This window comes from Myxine glutinosa, chromosome 6, assembly GCF_964187855.1.
Source record: "Myxine glutinosa chromosome 6, kmMyxGlut1.1, whole genome shotgun sequence".
NCBI lineage: Eukaryota > Metazoa > Chordata > Myxini > Myxiniformes > Myxinidae > Myxine > Myxine glutinosa.
In genome coordinates this window covers 115310724-115334565 of record NC_136266.1, presented here as the reverse complement: position 1 = coordinate 115334565, position 23842 = coordinate 115310724, and the positions used below count along the sequence as shown (strand labels likewise).

General features: G+C 46.3%; 1 protein-coding gene across 5 annotated transcripts in view; it reads right to left on the bottom strand.

Moving 5' to 3' along the window:
- LOC137430211 (collagen alpha-1(XIV) chain) overlaps positions 1-23842 on the bottom strand; it is a 371222-nt gene that overhangs the window by 65118 nt on the left and 282262 nt on the right. For all 5 annotated transcript variants that reach the window (XM_078780417.1, XM_078780420.1, XM_078780419.1 and 2 more), the window contains 7 exons: positions 21762-21905; positions 11317-11481; positions 10642-10680; positions 9461-9599; positions 9121-9263; positions 8225-8334; positions 7857-8015 (listed from right to left, as the gene is read on the bottom strand). In XM_078780417.1, coding sequence (XP_078636543.1) covers positions 7857-8015; positions 8225-8334; positions 9121-9263; positions 9461-9599; positions 10642-10680; positions 11317-11481; positions 21762-21905 — 899 coding nt within the window. The remainder of the gene's footprint in view (positions 1-7856; positions 8016-8224; positions 8335-9120; positions 9264-9460; positions 9600-10641; positions 10681-11316; positions 11482-21761; positions 21906-23842) is intronic.

Genomic DNA, 23842 nt, shown 5'->3' with positions numbered 1-23842 from the left:
CTACAGGGAAACCATTTTACTCAACAAGCTGCTGTCAAAAATCTAAAAGAACAGCAAATGGACTCAAACCTTTAAAGAAAGCACCCTTGTCTGCCAAAAATGTGTTTTCACACTGGAGGGCTGTCCATGAACAGGTATTAGGCCAAATGTTGATGTTCACCCTAAGTGTGTATATAAAAAGCTGTTTTTGGGAGAATGGAGGATGCATCATGGAACATCTCCTAAACGAAGGCGTAGGAAATTTGCAGTTGTAACCGTGGAAAACTCAAGCAGGTGCTTGTTGGTTTTGGAAACGTCGTCTCCTGCATATTGGATCCATGAGTTTATAGAATGCTGAAAACGAGACGTAGTCATGGGAAATGTGATAAATTATCCTTGGATCTTTCTTCTCATTGCAGATTGCCCTAGATTCCCATTTGGGACATCATGTCATTCCGTTTAGGGTTTTGATCATTGTTTTTACATTGATGTAAGTCCCAAAGTGGAGTTTGTATATCAATAAAAGATAAAGACATTAGCAGACATCACTGTACTTTCATTTGATTTACAAGAATAATACTAGAGACAATGAGCAAATGCATATAGATTTGAGCCTGCATTCCGAGCACCAGGAGTCATTGGTTTTGGTGAAAAAGATAAACATAGGCCAGCCAAGAATGACCGTTACCCTCCTTGGCTTGTGGAACTTCTTTGTTGCTGAGGTTGTCACAAAACATGCGAGTGAAGAGTGATTTGCCAAAGTAAAAGGTGCAATGCTATTTCTCAATGACATTATTACTTCCGCTACCAAAGGTGGACAGAGGTTATGTTTTCACCCCTGACTGCTTGTCTGTCTGTCTATCTCAAAAAGTTGTGGACAAGTTATGATAAAACAAGGGCATGAGTTGTTTAGGTGACAAGAAGAAGGTGATTACATTTTAGTTCAGGTCCGAATCCAGATTCACCCTTTCAGTGGGATACAAAATGCAAATTGTTCGGCATGGCGGAGGTATGGCGTACACAGCAGTTCTGAATGCATTAAATGCTCAAGATCTTACAGGAGAGTTGGACAATACAAATAAAAACTAAATTGTATTTGATAAGTTATTGCAATTAATAGTAACTAGGGCATGCCCGTACTATATATATATCTAAAATTATATCCCCCCCCCTATTTACATGAAATGGTTTGGTCCAAAGCGAACGGCTTGCGAGTGGTGACAATCCCCCCCCTCTATTTACATGCAATGGTTCGGTCCAAAGCGAACGGCTTCCGGAGTTTGGTAAAGAAATCGCCATCGCGTACACAAACGCGCAGGAAAGCGAATGAATCGCAAATTCGTTTTTATTAGTTGTAAAACATAATGCCCAATTATTCAATTAGCGCCAACGTATTTTGGCTGTTTGCAATTTAATCGCAAGGCAAAGTAGAAAGAGAAGAGGGAAAAAAAGAAAAGCCTTGCCTTGCTGCAAACAGCTGCTGCAAACAACAACAACAGGGAAGGCTGCACTGTCCGGAAGTTGGCATATCGCAGTTACGATTATTTTAGTGTTAATGGCCAATTATTCAATTAGCGCCAACGTATTTTGGCTGTTTGCAATTTAATCGCAAGGAAAAGTAGAAAGAGAAGAGGGAAAAAAAGAAAAGCCTTGCATTAACGCATTAACGCTTGCATTGCATTAACGGTTCGGCACACGTGATAGCTCGCTGCTCTCTGATTGGTTGAAGCGTTTTTTGGACATAGCTCGGTAGGTACTTGTCCGATTAATTTCAAACCTTGAAAAGGCACATCCTCGGGTCCCCAGCAATATACCTGGCAAGTTTCAAGTATATCGGACCCGTGGTTGTCGAGAAACAGCGGTCACAGACAAACACACAGACACACAGACACACAGACACACAGACACACAGACACACAGACACACAGACACACAGACACACAGACACACAGAGATTACTGGAATTATAGATAGATTCTAGAAAACAGTTTATTGAAATTCCCTATCAGTTTACATTGAGCAATAGCAGGAAGACAAACAGAAGCCAAAACACAGAGAGAGGCAGACAAACAGTACAATGATAAGATATGGATGGATATAATAGACAATTATTTCGTTTTATAAAAGTCTGCACAAATGTAAAAAAGCGATGAAGCACAGAGGCCAGAACCTTCTGGAATTTCCATCCAAGGACAAAGATGGACATCCCACATTTTGGCCTTTGTCTGTGACTCTAATTAATCAGACAACATTCTATAAACAGGGATAATATATTCCACAGTTATAGTCCCCAGAGTTATTTTGGTCAAACATTTAGCTTTACTCGAATCCCTCACACTTTCAGCAGGATTTGATTTCTCTCTCGGGCACAACTTGGACTATTATTGAAGGAAAACAGATTGATGAAAAGGAGGCCGCAGTGACTGCTGTCTTTGTTTTGGGATTTTGCGAAGGCCGAACACTCGCTCCTCGCTTGTGCTATGGCTTGAACTTAATGAGTCGGAAGGAAAGCATTCATGTGTTTAAATGGTCGATGTGCTACATGCAGAAAAATAAAGAAACATTGTGCGAATTAAAGCAATATGGCTTCCTGGTGTGTCCCCATCACACGTCTCTTCAGTCCGTGCTCCTATTTTAACACTAGAACCAATAGAAGTGTATTCATAAGCACGAGGTACTTACTACATTTACACGATACCAAATCAACACAATTAATCAGTCATTTTGGTTACAAATCACGATGATGACAAATAGCATCAATGTCACGAGCAACAAACAGCTGTTTCGCCATGAGATAGAAATATTCAGTTTGGATTATTCATTCAAGGCATGGCTTGCGGATGTTTTCTTTAGTTGTTATTATCAAAATCACAATGTTGTTACAATGGTTTAGTTATGCAAGGGGGCTTGGTTATGCAGGTTGGCTTGGTTATGCAGGTTGGATCGGTTATGCAAGTTGGCTCGGTTATGCCGGGTAGCTTGGTTATGCCAGGTGGCTTGATTAATTTATGATAGGTGGCTTGATTATGCTAGGTGGTTTTGTTATGCAGGGCGATTTCGTTATGCAGGGTGATTTCGTTATGCAGGGCGATTTCGTCATGCAGGGCGATTTCGTCCTGCAGGGAGATTTAGTTATGCAGGGTGATTTCGTTCTGCAGGGCGATTTCATTATGCTGGGCGATTTCATTATGCTGGGCGATTTCATTAAATGCTGGGTGATTTCATTGTGCACGGTGATTTCATTATGCTGGATAATTTCATTATGCTGGGCAATTTCATTATGCTGGGTGATGTCATTATGCTGGGTGATTTCATTATGCTGGGTGATTTAATTATGCAGGGTGATTTCATTATGCTGGGTGATTTCATTATGCTGGACAATTTCATTATGCTGGGCAATTTCATTATGCTGGGTGATTTCATTATGCTGGGTGATTTCGTTATGCAGGGCGATTTCGTTATGCAGGGCGATTTCGTCATGCAGGGTGATTTCGTCCTGCAGAGAGATTTCGTCATGCAAAGGCGATTTCGTTCTGCAGGGCGATTTCATTAGGAAGGGCGATTTCATTATGCTGGGTGATTTCATTATGCTGGGTGATTTCATTATGCTGGGCAATTTCATTATGCTGGGTGATTTCATTATGCTGGGTGATTTCGTTATGCAGGGCGATTTCGTTATGCAGGGCGATTTCGTCATGCAGGGTGATTTCGTCCTGCAGGGAGATTTAGTTATGCAGGGTGATTTCGTTCTGCAGGGCGATTTCATTAGGAAGGGCGATTTCATTATGCTGGGTGATTTCATTACGCTGGGTGATTTCATAATGCTGGGTGATTTCATTATGCTGGGTGATTTCATTATGCAAGGTGATTTCATTATATGCAGGGTGATTTCATTATATGCTGGGTGATTTCATTATGCAGGGTGATTTCATTATGCAGGGTGATTTCATTATGCAGGGTGATTTCATTATATGCTGGGCGATTTCATTATGCTGGGTGATTTAATTCTGCTGGGTGATTTCATTATGCTGGGTGAATTCATTATGCTGGGTGATTTCATTATGCAGGATGATTTCATTATATGCTGGGTGATTTCATTATGCAGGGTGATTTCATTAAGCTGGGTAATTTCATTATGCTGGGCAATTTCATTTTGCTGGGTGATGTCATTATGCTGGGTGTTTTCATTTTGCTGGGTGATTTAATTATGCAGGGTGATTTCGTTATGCTGGGCGATTTCATTATGCTGGGCGATTTCATTATGCTGGGTGATTTCATTATGCTGGGTAATTTCATTATGCAGGGTGATTTCATTATATGCTGGGTGATTTCATTATGCAGGGTGATTTCATTATGCTGGGTAATTTCATTATGCTGGGTGATTTCATTATGTTTGGCGATTTCATTATGCTGGGCAATTTCATTATGCTGGGTGATTTCATTATGCAGGGTGATTTCATTATATGCTGGGTAATTTCATTATGCAGGGTGATTTCAATATGCTGGTGATTTCATTATGAGGGCGATTTCAATATGCTGGTGATTTAATTATGCAGGGTGATTTCAATATGCAGGGTGATTTCTTATTATATGCTGGGTAATTTCATTATGCAGGGTGATTTCAATATGCTGGTGATTTCATTATGGAGGGCGATTTCAATATGCTGGTGATTTAATTATGCTGGGCGATTTCATTATGCTGGGTAATTTCATTTTGCTGGGTGATTTCATTATGCTGGGTGATTTCATTATGCAGGGTAATTTCATTATATGCTGAGTAATTTCATTATGCAGGGTGATTTCATTATGCTGGGTAATTTCATTATGCAGGGTGATTTCATTATGCTGGTTAATTTCATTATACTGGGTGATTTCATTATGCAGGGTGATTTCACTATGCAGGGTGATTTCAATATGCTGGTGATTTAATTGTGCATGGTGATTTCAATATGCTGGTGATTTAATTATGCAGGGTGATTTCATTATGCAAGGTGATTTCATTATGCTGGGTAATTTCATTATGCAGGGTGATTTCATTATGCTGGGTAATTTCATTATGCTGGGTGATTTCATTATGCTGGGTAATTTCATTATACGCTGGGTAATTTCATTATATGCTGGGTAATTTCATTATGCAGGGTAATTTCATTATGCAGGGTAATTTCATTATGCTGGGTGATTTCATTATGCTGGGTAATTTCATTATATGCTGGGTAATTTCATTATATGCTGGGTAATTTCATTATGCAGGGTGATTTCACTATGCAGGGTGATTTCAATATGCTGGTGATTTAATTGTGCATGGTGATTTCAATATGCTGGTGATTTAATTTTGCAGGGTGATTTCATAATGCAAGGTGATTTCATTATGCTGGGTAATTTCATTATGCAGGGTGATTTCATTATGCTGGGTAATTTCATTATATGCTGGGTAATTTCATTATGCAGGGTAATTTCATTATGCTGGGTGATTTCATTATATGCTGGGTAATTTCATTATGCAGGGTAATTTCATTATGCTGGGTGATTTTATTATGCTGGGTAATTTCATTATATGCTGGGTAATTTCATTATATGCTGGGTAATTTCATTATGCAGGGTGATTTCATTATGCTGGTGATTTAATTATGCAGGGTAATTTCATTATGCAGGGTGATTTCATTATGCTGGTGATTTAATTATGCAGGGTGATTTCATTATGCAGGGTGATTTCATTATGCTGGGTGGTTTAATTATGCTGGGTGGTTTTGTTCTGCCTGGTGGTGCCGTTACGCAGGGTGGAATATTTCATTGCGCAGGGTGGTGATTTGTTGCCTACACAGCAGTCAACGTGGGAATTTGTAACTTGTTCAGGGTGCCAGCGATAACTCACCTTATCTTCACAAGAGACACCGTGGGATAATTATTGACCACCAACTAATGCTAGCAAACGGTTCTACCTGTTTAATTAACATTCTTCGATGGGCAGTGTACACATCGATGCCTTGCCCTCCATGCGAAACACTGGGATGACGGTTTATAGCGGGTCTAGGATTCGAACCCAGGCTAGACAGCTCAGAGGTGAGTTTGCACACCTCTTGGCTATCCTGCTAGCCCCAACAACCTATTTACTATATAAACATATTGTTTTATTTGAAGTAAAATAGAGCAGAGTAATAATAACCTCCACGGTTTGCATCAGTAACACTGTTTAGCACGTGCAAAATATTTTATGCCTCTGTACATATATTACATTATATTATATGTGCCAAACTAGTGAAACTTTGATATTAATCCAAAATGCCCCCCATCATGAATTCTCAATCCCACCTCAATTGGTTATGAACCCCTTTACGATCTCCATGATTAATATCTTAATCATATTTCCCATTTTCCTTCTTCCCCTTTCTGCTGGAACAATATGTAAATGGCCAGCTCACAAGTATTACTTGTAATGTAAAATAAGTTATTTTAACTGAAAAACATTCAAAATGAGTTCAGGATGAAACCAAACACAATAAAGTATGGTTTCAATGGTGGTGAAAAATGTGTTGGCCCAAAGAACCCTTTGTACAATACGTATAACTATTTCCTTCTATACTATACACATTCTCAGCATCGCATTTGCAGCAGCTCGCTGTTTCCATCCTACTGGCCTCCCAAAGTGCCCTCCAGGATATTTCAATGGGGGTAATGAAATATTCACAAAGGAAGGTTTCACATTTGGTTTGGTCCATTCTGACAGCCTTCAGTTAAATGCATTTGTGTTAAACTGTGTGAAGGACTCGTGTCAGACTGACTCAGACATATCGAAAATGACGCTTCCATACGTCTCTTCTGTCTGCCTGCCTCTCCAGCTCTGTCTGTCTGTCAGTGTCTGACATTGTGTCTGAAAGAAGGTTCCGTCCTACCGACTACATTGGGTGGTTTCTTATTCCTGGTGGCATTCAGGGCAGAAATTGGTAATTTGTTTTGGGTGCTGATGATAGCTCGCCTACGCTTCTTGGAGGACACCGTTAGAACTTTGACGTCCACTATCTGTTGCTAGCACACGAAACACCCAGGGACGGCACACTTGGTGATGTCCTCCTGCCTGCGAAACACCAGCCTGACATTTTATAGTCACGTCGGGTTATAAGGTAAGTGTGCGACCTCTGCGACATCCTGTCGGTCTCTAACAGCTGAAACCTTCAAAATAATTCAGTTAAGAAGGTTTTATGCTTTACACGTTTGGTAAAATTTTTGTTTTGTTCTACTAGGAAGAACATCGCCATTCAAATCCCGGCACGTCGGTTTAAAATGAAGCACGTTTTGAATACAGAGCAAACCTTGTGTGGCCTCAAAGGCTCAAGGAAAGTCTACAACTAGCCTCGACTACAATTTTATTTGTGATTAATTAATGCAGGTGAAGGCACAGGTTAGTAAATGCACTAAATAAACACATATGTCACCACTCATGGCACAATGTGTTCATTCACAGGTGCACTAATCGACAATCCTGTAACCTCGTGGGATTGGCCTGAATATTTTGATTGAGGTATGTGACAGGTGTGACAGGTACCCACCAGCTGTGTGTGGTGGGGATGGAATTTATATTGGTACTGAGTTTGTAACCGAGTAACCTGAGATACACCATGATGGAGGGAACACAATAAAGTGTCAGCAGTTTCTTATGTGCCAATGAGTGTGATGTGCAGGGACGGGGTAATTGACATCTGGAGGGAGACAGGCTGGGAGCTGGAGCTAACGCTGGCTCTTCACTCTAAGGGAATCTGATAAGAGTGAGCAGTGTCATAGAAAATGTTAAGGGTGTCGTAACTTAAACAGTTTGGTCTAAGAATGCATTTGAGTACGACAATAAGTGAGTGAGAACAGAGCAAGCTGAGTGTGCATCTCACGGTCGCAGAGCGACGTGTGGGTCCGTTGGACTTGAGAAACTGCCCCAGGACCTCCTGCCCACCGGTACTGACGTTTCCATGTGGTACACATGGTTGCCCATCAATAAGCGAACAATCCACGTAGAGTTTCACATCGTGCCGCGATATTGCGACATGCACCTGCACGCACATGCAGCGGTTTTGCTTTAGACAAGCTTGCAGGCCTTAGCTACTGGATCCAATAAATAAATCACTGACAATGAATCAATGAGGCAATAAATGAATGGAGACACATTCATTAAAAGTTTGCAGTCGGTGTCCATCATACTACCCAGTGGAGATCATAGTTCCTTGCATGCACACAATAAATGTACAATAAATGTTTTCACCTTATGGAAACTTCCAAAGAATATTTTCTGAACATCGGGTCCACTGAACGAGAGAGACTGCAGGTTCGAATCAGTGTCCAGGTAGAAGTACATGAGGGTGCGCTGAGTTGCTGTAGAACAAAAGCTACAGTATTGATAACAATAATAACAAAAACTTCAAAAACATTGCAATCCGTTGGACCTTGCAATGAATTATCTGTTGCCAAAAGCTATTTATAGGCAAACAATGACATCATGCATCATGTTGCGGTTGTTCTTCTTTTCCCAGCCATGTTTTAGGCCCTGCCACAAACTATTTGTATATTGAAGGTGATGCAGTGCCAGACCAGAGCCCCAACTCAGTGGTTGAACTTTCTTGTTATTTAACATAACAGCATAACCTCATGACACAGAGAGGACATGTGATCACAGAGATATGTATAGTATAAATAGATCATGACAGCAGGACATACAATATATTGTACACCAGGTAAAACATTATATGTGAAAGTTGTCGGTTTGAATAAATTATTATTCTTCTTTACATAAAAACAATAAATTATTTATTTAATAATAGGGTATATCTATTAGAGCAAGCAGCACAGTGGGGTCTACACTACATTATCACACTGAACACAGTTTCTGTATAACGTGGCTTCAAAAAGGGGACCAAAAAACAACAACAACCACGGTTCCCGAAAAAGGCCAACCCCCGCTTTGCGGGGGAAAATGGCCTTTAAAGGTGGTTATTTATATATATATATATATCAAAACAAACATTGGGCAATTAATCAGAGTGAAGCATTGCTGAGTTATTGGAGGATTATAAATTTTGAAATGAAGTTGAACCGTGACTGAGGCTTAGACAACGAAGTGTTTCGAGGAGAAGCAGCGTGGAGTGTCAGTGAGGTACGTACTATCCAGAGTAAGTCCCGTTTCTGGTGTAGCAGTGGGGCTCAATATGTGCCACAGAGTGAATGGTTCAGTGGGGCTGTTTGGCAGTAAGCGCAACAGGAAGGAGAGCGTGTACTCGGCAGGCAGACCAAGTGGGTGAATGTCGCTGTTTACAAGAAAAAGACAGGAGAACGAGTGAAAGTCCATATGGGTACTCAGATTAATGTCCATTCGAAGGACGGTGCACACAATGTTCATTTGCCTCGCCTGTGAAATAACAAAATGACAGTTCATATCTGGGCTGAGGTTATCTCGAGGTTATCCTGGCAGCCCAGTAGTACAGGTGAGTATGTATACGGGTACCTGGTCGGCTGTGAGAGGAATGCATCCTCATGAAGTTCATAAGCTGGGAAGGCATTGAAAGAGCCTGGATGCATCGAGATTCCATTGACAGAAGCATATAGCTGGTCCATCAACCCAAAAGGCTCCATCATTTTAAAACCTGTGTCGAGGACAACAAATACACTTCCTTAAATAACATCACATACCTCTGAAGGCCTACTGGTCTCTACCCAGCATAATCTCTTTATACTGAACATCTGGAGGGAAGCTCGCCATGTGCCTTCATCATTACCCGCCTCTTACTATTGTCAAATATCAGCGACCTCCACTTTTCTCCAAACATTTTTTCTGCACACATTATCCTTTTCAATCAAGCACGTTTTCAGCAATAAAACCATCAAACAACAAGAAAGAGCAATCAGAGATTGCAAACCCTTGCCAGGATGTATTTTCAGTGGTTTTTAAGGCTTTTGTGTTAAAACCAATATGGCGGCCGAACCACGTGACCAAGTACGTTTTGTACTTGTCAAATTATGACATTATAATGGAGGCACCTATGACATCATCATTCACAGATGTTATTCCACATGGAGAGTTATTTACAATGAGCCATGTCTCAATTTTGTCTATTCAGCGCTTTCGGAGATTATAGAGGTGCAAGGTTTTTCGGTTTTTCCAATAAGGCGGCTGAACCACGTGACCGATGACATCATCATTATTTTATTTCTCCACAAATTTATGCCTACATGACGCTCAAGAAATTTCATCTTGATGGGATGAAGTTTTTTACTTGTCGAATTATGACGTCATAATGGAGGCACCTATGACATCATTAACATATTTTATTCCCCATGGAGAGTTCTTTACAATGAGCCATGTCTCATTTTTTTCTATTTAGCGCTTTCGGAGATATAGAGGTGCAAGTTTTTTCGGTTTTTCCAAGATGGCGGCCGAACCACTTGACCTATGATGTCATAATTATGAATAAAAAATTCTACAGGTGGAGTTGCACCTATGGTGAAAATTTCCTGTCAATCGGACCAATGGTTGCAGAGAAAATCATATTTATTCTGTGCGGACAAACAGACAGACAAACAAACAGACAAACAAACAGACTCAAATGCAACACCCTCTCCTCAGGCGAGGGTAATAAAGCTTCCCCAATATGCCAAAGGTTTCCATACAGGTTGTGTAGGCCATACCTGTCACAGTGTAGCCATTAAGAAACAGTGGTGGGCAGACTGCAAGGAGAAAAACAAAATTAATGCCATGGTCATGTTGTACCTTCGGTTAGGGAAATGCAGGTCATTTCAACCAAACGGCTTAGGCCAGGTCAATACCTGAGTGATCAGCTGCTCACCTCTGCTGTCTGAAAATGAATTGCTTCTATGTGGAAATTTCTGCAACCGACTGTGAGCATCTTTGTCATCACAGTTGCTTACAGAAGAGGACGCCCTACCTTTTATTCAATTGGCTGTAGTCAATGATAAAAGCAAACTGGGTAAGAGGAGGCCAATCAAATATTTGGCAGTTATTGCAAGAGACAGACGTATTGTTGAAAATTATGACAAATCATCAGCATTTAGGTTTCGGAACCTTCACGTCTGTATTCAATATCGCATTTGGAACGACTACAGATGAGACAAAAAAGGCTCGCTCATCAGGAAGCGCAACTACCAGAAAAGCAATAATATGCACATCTCTATGTGCCACCACTACCATGATGCGCAAAGACTTGCGCAGATGCAGACAAAGCAGTAACACGTGACTAAGTTGCGTGATTTCTAGAGCGATTTGGTTGCACAACTGATTGCTCAAGTAAGGACATGGCCTAAGTCTTGTCTTCTAAGACCCCCCCTTCCCGAGGATATACAGACCTTCCGACGCAGCTTCACACATGTGAGTGATCAGTTTTTCCTGGATCTCGAGGAATGAGTTGAAATCTTGAACAAAGAACGAGTGGTGCTCACTGGGAAAGCTTGCGATCGTGCGGATCTCTGTCATGTCGGCATCTCCAATGCCCACGGCAAAGATGTTATAGCCTACAAATAGGAAATAAGGATAACCATAAATCACCATCTGTCATGTACATTCTAACCCAAAACTCTCAATCCCACAATGTCCAACCCTTAATCAAGGCATCCTTCACAAGTAATCATTAACCAAAGGGACAATTAAAAAAAAATGGAACATGGAAAAAGTGGTAATTTAATTGTTTATCTCAGATTCTCATCCCAAGCCTGGTGTGGCTTAGTGGTTAGGGTGCCGGCTTGGGATCATAGGATCCTGGGTTCGAATCCTAGTCGATCGCTGAATTAACACCAGGGTGGTTGACTCAGCCTGTCATCCTTCTGGGGTCGGCAAATTGAGTACCAGTTCACTGGTAATTCCCTGTGTGTCACAAGAGGTGACTAACAGGGTTGGTGGCAGGAAGGGCATCCGGCCATAAAACATTGCTTCAAAAAGGGGACCATGGTGCCACAAAAAGGCCAACCTCTGCTTTGCGGGGAAAAATGGCCTCTAAAGGTGGTTCATCTCAGATTCTCATCCCCTCATATATGATGCACGACACCATACTCTGGGGTATATTACATGGGATAATACCGTCAGGTGCAATGAAATACCTCACACCACACATGTCTCGGTCTTATATAAACGTAATAGAGCAGATGTCTGACTGTTCATGGAAATGGTACATATCATGACGTAAATGCCACACTCAAATGGTACTACCTTGGAGGAAACACAATAATGAATGGGAAGACATATGATGAGTAAGTTAGTGAGCCAATTAATTATTTATTATTAAAATAATTAATTATTTTTGCATCATCACTAATGAGTATATTAATTAATTTTTTTTGCATCATCACTCAATGAAAATCCTATATACTGTACATATTCTGGATGTGCACCTGTAAACAACCTGTGTATCCAAGTCGACTGATTGGGCAGCATTCCATGAGCATCGATCTGTCAAACGAGTTGCGTCAAATGTTCTTCCACGAAGATTAACTTTCTATTCGGTCTCAGCAAGAGCTTCAGAGAAGCATGTCTCAGAAGCAGTGAAAAGTGTGAGCTGTATTGTACTGCCATTTACGCAAAATAGATCCAAGGTCTCTTAATGCAGATCAAGGGTTGTGGCCTGCTTAGCATTCCCATCTCAATCCGAATATAATTGGCTCATGATGTGGGGAACTCAGATTCAAATCCCAAATACAATATGCATTTGCCCACTATGTCCTTATAATACTCATTGGCCTGCTTGTGGTTTGTGTACAAGCTCCTCCATGAGCTTTAGGTTAATGCAAAAACCCAATAGTTTTGACACTGGGAATAATTTAAACTAACGGAAAAAAATCACACCCATGTATGAAGGAAGCGGTTCAGTTTGGTATTTTAGTATGAGATAGGCAAAGCCGAGAAACAAATGAAACCCTTTAGATTTACCCTTTAGAACCCATTAGAATTACCCTTTGGAGCCCTTTATAATTAAACATAGTGGGTTAGAAAGGTTCTTCTTCTTCGTCATTTTTTTGATAGACAGATGGATGGACATAGCCAAATATTGAAGCAGCTTCACCGCTTAAAATGAATACAGGTATCCCCTGCTTAATGAAGGGGTTACGTACCTTTATAACCCTTCGTTATGCAAACTTTCATTATGCAGGAGCTCATTTTCCATTATTTCTTATGGGGAAATTACACTTCATTTCCGAACTGTAATTTTTTGTTTGGTTTTAGCTGCAAGTGACATTATAATATTATTATTTACCTAATAATAAAGACAGTATTGAAGGAGCTGCGCTCCAACGCGAGTCGAAAGAATTGACGCGACCAAAGACGGAATTCGTCCGAGTTGCTTTATTGAAACAAAACAGCTCAGGTATTCTCAAAAGCCCGTTTATCGGGCAGCAATATATATACACATTTATGCCCGGGCGTTTGCCCGGGAAAACCGAGACCGGGCATGCCCGGGTGTCAAGGGCGAGTCCTGGAAAGGCGAGTCTGGACATGCCCGGGCGTCCTGGACGCGGCCTGGCAAGTCGAGGCTGGGCGTGCCTGAGCGCTCTGGGCGAGCCCTGGAGAGGCGAGAGCGGGCATGCCCGGATGCTCTGGGCGAGCCCTGGAAAGGCGAGTCTGGACATGCCCGGGCGTCCTGGACGCGGCCTGGCAAGTCGAGGCTGGGCGTGCCCGGGCGCTCTGGGCGAGCCCTGGAAAGGCGAGAGCGGGCATGCCCGGGAAAGACGAGACCGGGCGTGCCCGGGAGGTTCGGGCGTGCCCGGGAACAGCGAGTCCGGGCATGCCCAGGAGAGGCGCGTCTGGGCCCGTCCGGACGAGCCCGGCATGGCGATCGCGCCCTGGCCGCGTCCTGGCAGGTGCAAGGCGAATGTGTACATTCAGCGGGAACCGCTACACACGCCCCTCCAGAATCGACCTGCACCGGCAGGGTCAATTTAAGGGGGGTCCGGATGACCCGGCCGAAGCGACCCCTGGAGGGTCGTGGGGGGGGTCCGATCCGGTGGTGGGTGGTCGAGCGGGGAGCACTGTAGACGGGGGGCGGCCTCGCCGCGGAGGAAGGGCCAACCGTGGTGGTCGGTCGACGTACACGTGCGCCGGTTTGAGGCGGTCCACAGAGATCCGGTCCAACCGGCCGCCGACGTCGACGTCGACGACAAAGGACTTGTCGCCCCGTCGCAGGACCCGGAAGGGCCTGTCGTACGGCGGCCACAGTGGCCCCCGGTGCGCGTCATGACGCACAAAGATGTACTCCGCTGTGCGAAGCGCCGGGGGGACGTAGGACTGGGGGCTACCGTGTCGGGACGTTGGCACGGGGGCAAATCGGCGGGCGGCCTCCTGGAGGTCCGAGCGCTGGTGTGCGGCGGACCAGGGACTGGTAGCGTCGGGCACGAACTCGCCCGGGACGCGGAGCGGCTGGCCGTAGCCGAGCTCGGCGGCGGACACCCGGAGGTCCTCCTTGGGGGCCGTGCGGAGGCCCAAAAGGACCCACGGCAGCCGGTCGGTCCAACTGTCGTCCTGAAGGCCGGCCATGAGTGCGGCCTTCATGGAGCGGTGAAACCGCTCGCACAACCCGTTGGCTTGGGGGTGGTAGGCCGTGGTGAGTTCCGACACGGCGGAGAGGTGGCGCTGCTGGCGGGCCGACCACGGCTCCGTGACTTTGGCCATTGCGTAGACCAACGGCTTGTGGTCGACAAAAGCCGTGAACGGGCGGCCCTCCAGGAGGTGTCGGAAATGGCGAACGGCCAGGAATAGACCGAGCAGCTCGCGGTCGAACGTGCTGTATTTTAACTCGTTCGGCCGGAGCTGCCGGCTGAAAAAAGCGAGTGGCTGCCAAACCCCGTCCACCCATTGTTCATGGACGGCGCCCACCGCGCCCACCGTTGGAGGCATCCGTAGTGAGGGCGATGGGCGCGTTGAGCACCGGGTGAGCCAGCAGCGTTGCGTCGGCGAGGGCCCGTTTTGCGCTCACAAAGGCCGCGTCCATGGCCGTGCACCAAACGATGTCATGCTTGGCCGGCTTGCCCCGGAGGGCCTCGTAAAGGGGCCGCATGAGCTGAGCAGCGCGGGGCACGAATCGGTGATAAAAACTTCACCATGCCGAGGAACTCTTGTAGGGCCTTGATGGAACGGGGACGCGGGAACGTGGTGATGGCCTCGACCTTGGTCGGCAGTGGCACGGCCCAGGTCTTGGTGATGCGGTGGCCCAAAAAGTCAATGGTCGTCGTGCCGAAGTGGCATTTGGCCGGGTTGACAATTAAGCCGTGCTCGCTGAGGCGACCGAACAGTGTTCGGAGGTGGAGGAGGTGCTCGGCGTGGGACATGCTGGCGACGAGGATGTCGTCCAGATAGACGAAAAGAAATGGCAGGTCGCACAGCACGCCGTCCATTAAGCGCTGGAACGCCTGGGCCGCGTTCTTGAGGCCAAACGGCATCCTCAAAAATTCGAACAGGCCGAACGGCGTGATGACGGCCGTCTTCGGGACGTCGGCCGCCCGGACAGGTACCTGGTCGTATCCCCGTATCAGGTCAATTTTGGAAAATATGACCCGTCCCGCCAAACGGGCGGAAAAGTCCTGGATGTGCGGGATCGGGTACCTGTCGGGGGTGGTAGCGTCGTTGAGGCGGCGGTAGTCGCCACACGGGCGCCATCCGCCCCCCGGCTTTGGCACGATGTGCAGCGGTGAGGCCCACGTGCTATTGGAGTGCCGCACGATGCCGAGGTGCTCCAACGCGTCGAACTCGGCCTTTGCCACGGCGAGCTTGGCCGGGTCGAGGCGGCGGGCCCTGGCATAGACCGGCGGGCCCGTAGTGGGTATGTGGTGCTCGATCCCATGCCGCACTGCGACGGCCGAAAACGTCGGCCGCGTGAGGGCCGGGAATTCCACGAGCAGGCGAGCGAACTCGTTCGCCGTCGGGAGGGCGCACGCCAGTTCAGTCGGCGCGGAGCTGCTCATCGTGCACGCCAGGGAGCTGAAGGTCTCGGCGTTGACAAGGCGACGACGTTTGACGTCGACCAGCAGCCCGTGCGCAGAGAGGAAGTCGGCGCCCAGCAAAGCCATGGGGACGCAGGCGGTCACAAAGGTCCACTGAAAGCGCTGGCTGCCGAAGCAGAGGGTGACGTCGCGTGGGCTGAAAGTGCGTATGGCCGAGCCATTAGCAGCGACCAAAGAGGGGCCACAAACGGCGTCCCGCCTGTCCTGCTCGGAGGCGGGTATGACGCTCAGTTGGGCGCCGGTGTCACAAAGGAAACACCGCCTGGACGCTTTGTCCCGAATAAAAAGCAAGTTGCCCGAGTGGCCGGCGCTCATGGCTGGGAATGAACGCCGGCCCGGCCGTTTCCCGACTTGCCGAAAGTGCACGGGGGTCGGCACGTCCGAGCCTTGTGTCCGAACCTGGCGTGGTAATAACACCACGCCTGGTCAGGTGGAGGCCCCGGCCGTCGTGTCGGAAGCGGTCGGCGCGGCGTGGCGGCCGCCAGTTGCACCATCAGTTCGGCCTCCAACCGCGCAGGGCGCTCAGGCGTCGTGGGCGTCGCCTCGGATGGCGACAGGCTCCAGGTAGCCGCGCCGATGTGTTGGCCCGCTGAGGAGATCTTATCGGCTTCCCTGGCAAGGGCGCGGGGATCGGTGATCGACGTGCCAGCCAGGGCGAGGCGTACCGGGTGAGGCAGCTGGCGGAGGAACAGCTCGCGGAACAGAAAATCCGGAGAGTGCTCACCGAGCAACGAGAGCATATAGTCCATGCGCTCGGACGGGCGCGTGTCGCCGAGCTCGGGCAGGTCGAGCAGGCGCCGTGGGCGTGCCGCCGGTGAGAGGGCGAAAGCGTCGAGGAGGAGCGTCTTCAGCACGTCATACTTGTCGGCAGCCGGCGGGTGCTCGAGGAGGCTCAGGGCGCGGGCCGCGGTGGCGGAACCGAGCGCTGCCATGATGTGGTGGAAGCGGGTGTCGTCCGCGGTGATGCCTCGCAGGGCGAACTGGGAGTCCGCCTGGGCGAACCAAACAGCCGCGTGAGCCTCCCAGAAGGTAGGCAGTTTAAGAGTCACTGCCGTGTCCATGTCGGTAGGTCACCAGTGAAGGAGCTGCGCTCCAACACGAGTCGAAAGAATTGACGCGACCAAAGACGGAATTCGTCCGAGTTGCTTTATTGAAACAAAACAGCTCAGGTATTCTCAAAAGCCCGTTTATCGGGCAGCAATATATATACACATTTATGCCCGGGCATTTGCCCGGGAAAACCGAGACCGGGCATGCCCGGGTGTCAAGGGCGAGTCCTGGAAAGGCGAGTCTGGACATGCCCGGGCGTCCTGGACGCGGCCTGGCAAGTCGAGGCTGGGCGTGCCCGAGTGCTCTGGGCGAGCCCTGGAAAGGCGAGAGCGGGCATGCCCGGACGCTCTGGGCGAGCCCTGGAAAGGCGAGTCTGGACATGCCCGGGCGTCCTGGACGCGGCCTGGCAAGTCGAGGCTGGGCGTGCCCGGGCGCTCTGGGCGAGCCCTGGAAAGGCGAGAGCAGGCATGCCCGGGAAAGATGAGACCGGGCGTGCCCGGGAGGTTCGGGCGTGCCCGGGAACAGCGAGTCCGGGCATGCCCAGGAGAGGCGCGTCTGGGCCCGTCCGGACGAGCCCGGCATGGCGATCGCGCCCTGGCCGCGTCCTGGCAGGTGCAAGGCGATTGTGTACATTCAGCGGGAACCGCTACAGTATCATGATAATAAAATTAATTTAGTTGTAACACTTACCAAAACAATCTTGATTCCAAGTTTCCATACAGAAAGGGGTGGGGAGGTGGTGGGAGTAGATCGTTATTTTTAACCCTTTCATTCTGAGAAGTTAATTAATCGCAAGCCTTCTGAGAAATGAATCCCCCAGTGAAAAGTTAAGTGATGAATAGGCCTAAATAAATCCATTCATTGCAGTGAACATTTCGCTAAGCAGGGGATACATGTACTTCATGAAAATGGCTGACTTTTTTTCTTGTACCCAATCCACTACTTCTTGTGGGGTCGGCTGGCAAAAGTTTCAAGTCTTTGACGCACCGACTGGTCAGGCCTAATGTTTAACTGGTGCTGGTTTGGGTTGGGGGCATATAGGAGGAAGAGGAGGAGGAGGAGGAATGTGCTCATCACAATGTTTCTCCTCCTTTAACTTCTGTCTTCTCCCAACCTCCTTTTCCTTTCATCTCCATTTTTTATTTTTTTTTGTACAAAATTGAGGCTCGTGTAAGAGCTAGCACATTAAACACACATCCACCATATAAAACACATTGTGTGTGTGTGTATGTGTGTGTGTGTGTGTGTGTGTGTGTGTGTGTGTGTGTGTGTGTGTATGTGTGTGTGTGTGTGTGTGTGTGTGTGTGTGTGTGTGTGTGTGTGTGTGTGTCCCCTTCAGAAGGGAAGGTTTTAAAGGCTTTGAGTAGTGCTTTAGAAGGGATTTGAGTGGGGGGCTTTAAGGGGCAATCTTTGAACACGACTGTGTGTCCACCGGTTAAAAGACCTAAAAGACTTTGAGGACCCAAAATACCCCAAGGACCCAGAAGACCCCAAAGACCCAATAGACCCCAAATACCAAAAGACCCAAAATACCCTTTAGACTGTTAAAGACACAAAATATCATGAAGACCCAGAAGACTCCAAGGACCCAGAAGACCCCAAGGACCCTGAAGACCCGAAATACCCCGAAGACCCAAAATACCCCAAAACCCAAAAGACGCTAAAGACCCAAAAGACCCCAAAGACTGAAAATCCCTGAAGACCCAATGGACTCCAAAGACCCAAAAAACCCCGAGGATCCAAAAGACCCAAACAACCCCAAGGACCCAAATGACAAAGAACCCCCAAAAGACCCCAAGGACTCTGAAGATCCAAAATACCCCGAAGACCCAGAAGACTGTTAAAGACCCAAAATACCACAAATACCCAAAATAACCTGAAGACCCAACATACCCTGTATACTGTTAAAGACACAAAATATAATGAAGACCAAGAAGACCACAAGGACCCAGAAGACCCCAAGGACTCTGAAGACCCAAAAACACCCCAAAGACCCAAAGGACCCCAAAGACCCAAAATACTGAAAAGACCCTGAAGACCCATTGGACGCCAAAGACCCTGAAGACCCTGAGGATCCAAAAGACCCAAACAACCCCAAGGACCCAAATGACAAAGAGGACCAAAAAGACCCCCAAGGTCTCAGAAGACCACCAAGGACTCTGAAGATCCCAAATACCCAGAAGTCCCAAAAGACCCCAAACACCCAAAATACCCCAGAGACACAAAATACGCCAAAGACCCAAAATACTGAAAAGACCCTAAAGACCCAATGGACCCAAATACCCAAAATTTTAGAAAGACCCAAAGACCCAAATTTTAGTAAGACCCAAAAACCCAAAAGACCCTAAGACCTCAAAGACCCAGAAGACCCTGTAGACCCAAAAGACCGCAAAAACCCAAAATACCCGAAGACCCAAAATACCCTGTATACTGTTAAATACATAAAAGTCCATGAAGACCAATAAGTCCCCAAGGGCTCTCAAGACCCAAAAGACCTAAAAGACAGAAAAGTCATTGAAAACCAATTGACTCAAAACACCCAAAAAACCCCGAAGACCCAAAATACCCTGAAGTCTCTTAAATACCCTAAATACCACAAAAAAACCTAAAAGACACTGAAGACCCCAAATTCCCCAAAGACCCATAAAGACCCAAAAGATGGAAAAGACCCCAAGACCCAAAAGACCTCAAAGACCCAAAATACACCAAATACCCATGAAGTCCCAAAAGACTACAAAGATGCAAAAGACCCCCAAAAACCCTTAAATACCAAAAATACCACGAACACCCAAAATACCCTGAAAAACCAAAAAACCCCAAAGACCCTTAAATATTCAGAAGACCCAAAAGACCCAAAATACTGCAAGACCCTTAAAGACCCAAAAGCCAACAAAACCCAAAAGGCCCTGAAGACCCAAAATTTCTCAAAGACCCAAAACACTGAAAATACCCCAAGACCCTTAAAAACCCATAAAGACCACCAAGACCCAAAATACCCAAAATACCCCAAAGACCCAAAAGACCCTGAAGATCCAAAGACCCTTAAATACCCAGAAGACCTAAAAGACCCCGAAGACTAAAAATACCCCGAAGACCCAGAATACCCTTAAATACCTCAAGGACCCAAAATATCTCAAAGACCCTTAAAGACCCCAAAGACGAAAAAGACCCCAAAGACACAAAAACCCAAAAGACCCCAAAGACTCAAAGTACACCAAAGACCAAAAACACCAAAAACACCATGAAGACCCCAGAGACCCAAAATATTCCAAAGACCCCCCAAAAAAATCGAAAAGACCCAGAAGACCAAAAAGTCCCTGAAAACCCAAAATACCCCGAAGACCCTTAACGACCCACAGAACCAAACAATCCAAAACACCAAAAAAAAACCAAAACCCCGAGGACCCAGTAGAACCCAAAGACCCAAATTACCCCAAAGACCCAAAATACCTAGATGACTGAAAAGACCCGAGGACCCCAAAGATGCAGAGGACCCAAAGAGGGAGGGGAGGGGGAGGGAAGGGGTACACGGTATAAAACAAATTGCATGAGAGGGAGCAAGAAATTGACACGACTAGGAATTTCAGGAATGAACGAGGAATTTCTAGGAATTTCTTTCTACGAGGAATTTCATATCACTTGCACAACTAAGGTGTTTTCCTTCATCGTATACTTTATTGTCCTGTCTTTTTTGTCAATTTTATTTACCACAACCACCCCCACTACCCTGACCCATGCGCAGGTCACAAACAGAGAGCCCTTAGCTCCACAACATCCAATGACTTAAGATCAGAGTAATAAAATATTTAATTCCAGTATAACTCTGAACAAAAACTGCTAAACGGATGCAGTAAACTTTTTCAAACAAGGAGGCTGCACAACCACAGAGCAAATCATATGGAAAATGGAATTATTAAACAATATGGTGGCGTAATGGTTAGAGCGTTCCCTCCGAGTATGGGAGGTCATGGGTTCAAACCCCAGCCGAGTCATGGCAAAGACTTTGGAAACAGTATGTACTACTTCCTTACTCGACATTAAGCAGTTTAAAAGATAAGAGCATGGACAATCCCCATAGGTTGGCATCCATGGGGAGGAGGAAATTCCACCTTAGGAATGCCCCACTGAGTGCAGTGAGAAAAAAGGTGCCATTGTTGTGACATCACTGATACCCAGAGTACCCAAGGAAGTGACACTTCCCACAAGCTCAGTGGCTGTATTTGTCTCGTCTAAGTGTGTTGTGTGTGTGTGTGTGTGTGTGTGTGTGTGTGTGTGTGTGTGTGTGTGTGTGTGTGTGTGTTGTGTGTGTGTGTCATGAATCATTTCCACTACGAGTCTTAGAGCATATAAAAAAAATTAAAGTGCGGTTAACCAGACTGGGTGTCGTAATGGTTAGAGCATCCGCCCTAAGTTTGGAAGGCTGACATTTCTTAGATTCTGCGGGTTTGAGTGTCTGCTCTGATTCTACGGGAGGGATGGAGGAGTTTGAACCCCGTCCGAATCATACCAAAGACATTAAAAATGGTATGTACTGCTTCCTTGCTTGATGCTCAGCAAAGGATTGAGCTTTAACAAACAACCATAACTTGGCAAGACTAGCTAGCACAGGTTTTGATGGACCTGACGTCCCCCAACCCCACATGCGTTGAAGTTCCTTCTAAACGAACACTATTTTAATGAAAACTTTGAGGAACTCCCAGATGAGCCCCTTTTAAATGGTTATTATTCCAAAGCTCGTCACACAGAGAAGCTCACACCTTTGTGCTGGATTTCCATAGCAACCGATTTAACAACATCCTGTGAGCGCCCATCCGTCACCACGACGAGCAACTTTGGAGTTCCCCGTCTCATTCCACCCTCGGGAACGAACAGGTGCTTCTTCACATGGTCCATGCCTAGGCCTAATGGTGTGAGAGCAAAACAAGATGGCCAATGACAAACAAAAGTGAAAAATCCTCTGTCCATCTGTCACCTTTACCAACAAATTATCCTGTAGTATAGCTTTCTCCCTGAGCATTTTATGATGTTACAGAGTTCATTTGACCATATTATGATAATTAAAGATGCACAAGAGCTATGAAATGTAATGGATAATTTAATCACATTTCTGAAACAAACCAAATTATTTTTCTATTTTTCAATCAGATGTGCTCTCCACCCACCCTCCCTTCCCCCCACCACCACTCCAACTTGTGATTAAAATGACAATAACCCTTTTATCAAACATATCTACATGACATCACTCATACTTACACTAACTTTGGAGGAACTCAACTGCATTATATTCGGCCTTGCTACTAAAATATGTTATAAAATATTGTCGTTTTCACCAGGACGAACACCCCTGGGTGACGGATGGCCAAGCGAGCTTTAACTCTGAGGCGTATACTCAACTATGGCGGTAGTGACACGTGCGGGGGTAGTGCAGGGCAGCGAGAACTTACCTGGACGGACGGACACGGCACGGGGGGGGGGGGGGGGGGGGTTCCGAACCACCAACAAATAAACGGGCAAGACAAGGAATGTAAAATGTAACAAATAATGATTTAATGAAAGTAATGCCAGGATAATAAAGAGTGTGTGGTAAAACTAAAACTCCTATATTGAGGATCCTGCACTCAGACACAATTACACACATGTATAAATGGGGATGATAAAATAACGAAAGTAAAAATGTGTGTAATGTTAGCTGGGACTCAGCTCTGGTCTCCTTGACCGTCTGGGGTCGTCAAAGGTCCCACGTCCCTGCACGGGAAAACACGTGTTGGCGAGAAGTCGTGTTCACAGCCAGCTGCGGACGCGAATCAAACAGGCCCGAGCTCCTCCCACGTCCTTCTCGCTCGGCTGGACCGAGCTCCGACCGTCCATAACTTCCCAGGTGCACACGGCACAAAATGCAGCCGTCATGAGCCAACACCAAGGAGAGGAAAGAGAAGGATGCGTCCACTCGCAATGAATGACAGGACAAGAGAGTAAATGTGACTGCTTGTTATGAAACCCCGAACCAAGAGAGGGAAAAATGGCGGTGCTCTGCCTTTTTGTTCCTTGGCGATCGAATGTTCTCTCTGACATCACGCGCAATCCAACCACCGAGCACCACCCGCTCACCCCCATCGTTTCTTAACCAATCATACTTCGGGGCGTGGCCTCACGGCCCTCTTTGCGCCCATCGAGCTGATTCGCTGGGTGGTGTCGTAGTGGTCGAATGTCCAGATCCGGTGAGCAGTTATGTGGTTTATTTAATTGTAGGCGCTGATTGCATGGCTGGTGTTGTAAGTGTTATAAGAAACGAAGAGAAAACCACAGAGGCAACTGCACACAGGGAACCTATCTACCCTTATACCCTAACTGATTACCTAGCTCCACCCCTCGCATGGCGACAAATATACACTTACGCAAGATCCGGCCCTACTTAGTTACAGAAAAGTTTCTTCTTCTTCGCGGCATTCAGAGCACACTACCCTATACAATCTACCTGGACTAAGGTATTCCATTGCCTACCCCCATAAACGTAACAATAAATACATAGCGCTATATAGTCCCAGCCTATCAGCGATTAGCTCTTGACAGTTTTAGCCACCAATGATGTCATTACTCACAATCACAATTTCTCCTTCTTAGTAAGATGCATATCAGATAACTTTTAGTACTATTTACAGTGTGTATGATAGCTATCATATTGCATCATCATATTACCAGCTACCAGCATATGTAAGTTTAACACTCCCTACCCTCATTCCCAGCACACACCTACTCCCCTCACCTGAAGACCTTTTTTGGATGGCATGGAGTATTGTATTGTACAGAGTGGCTGGAAAGTTGCTTTACCCTTCCCCAT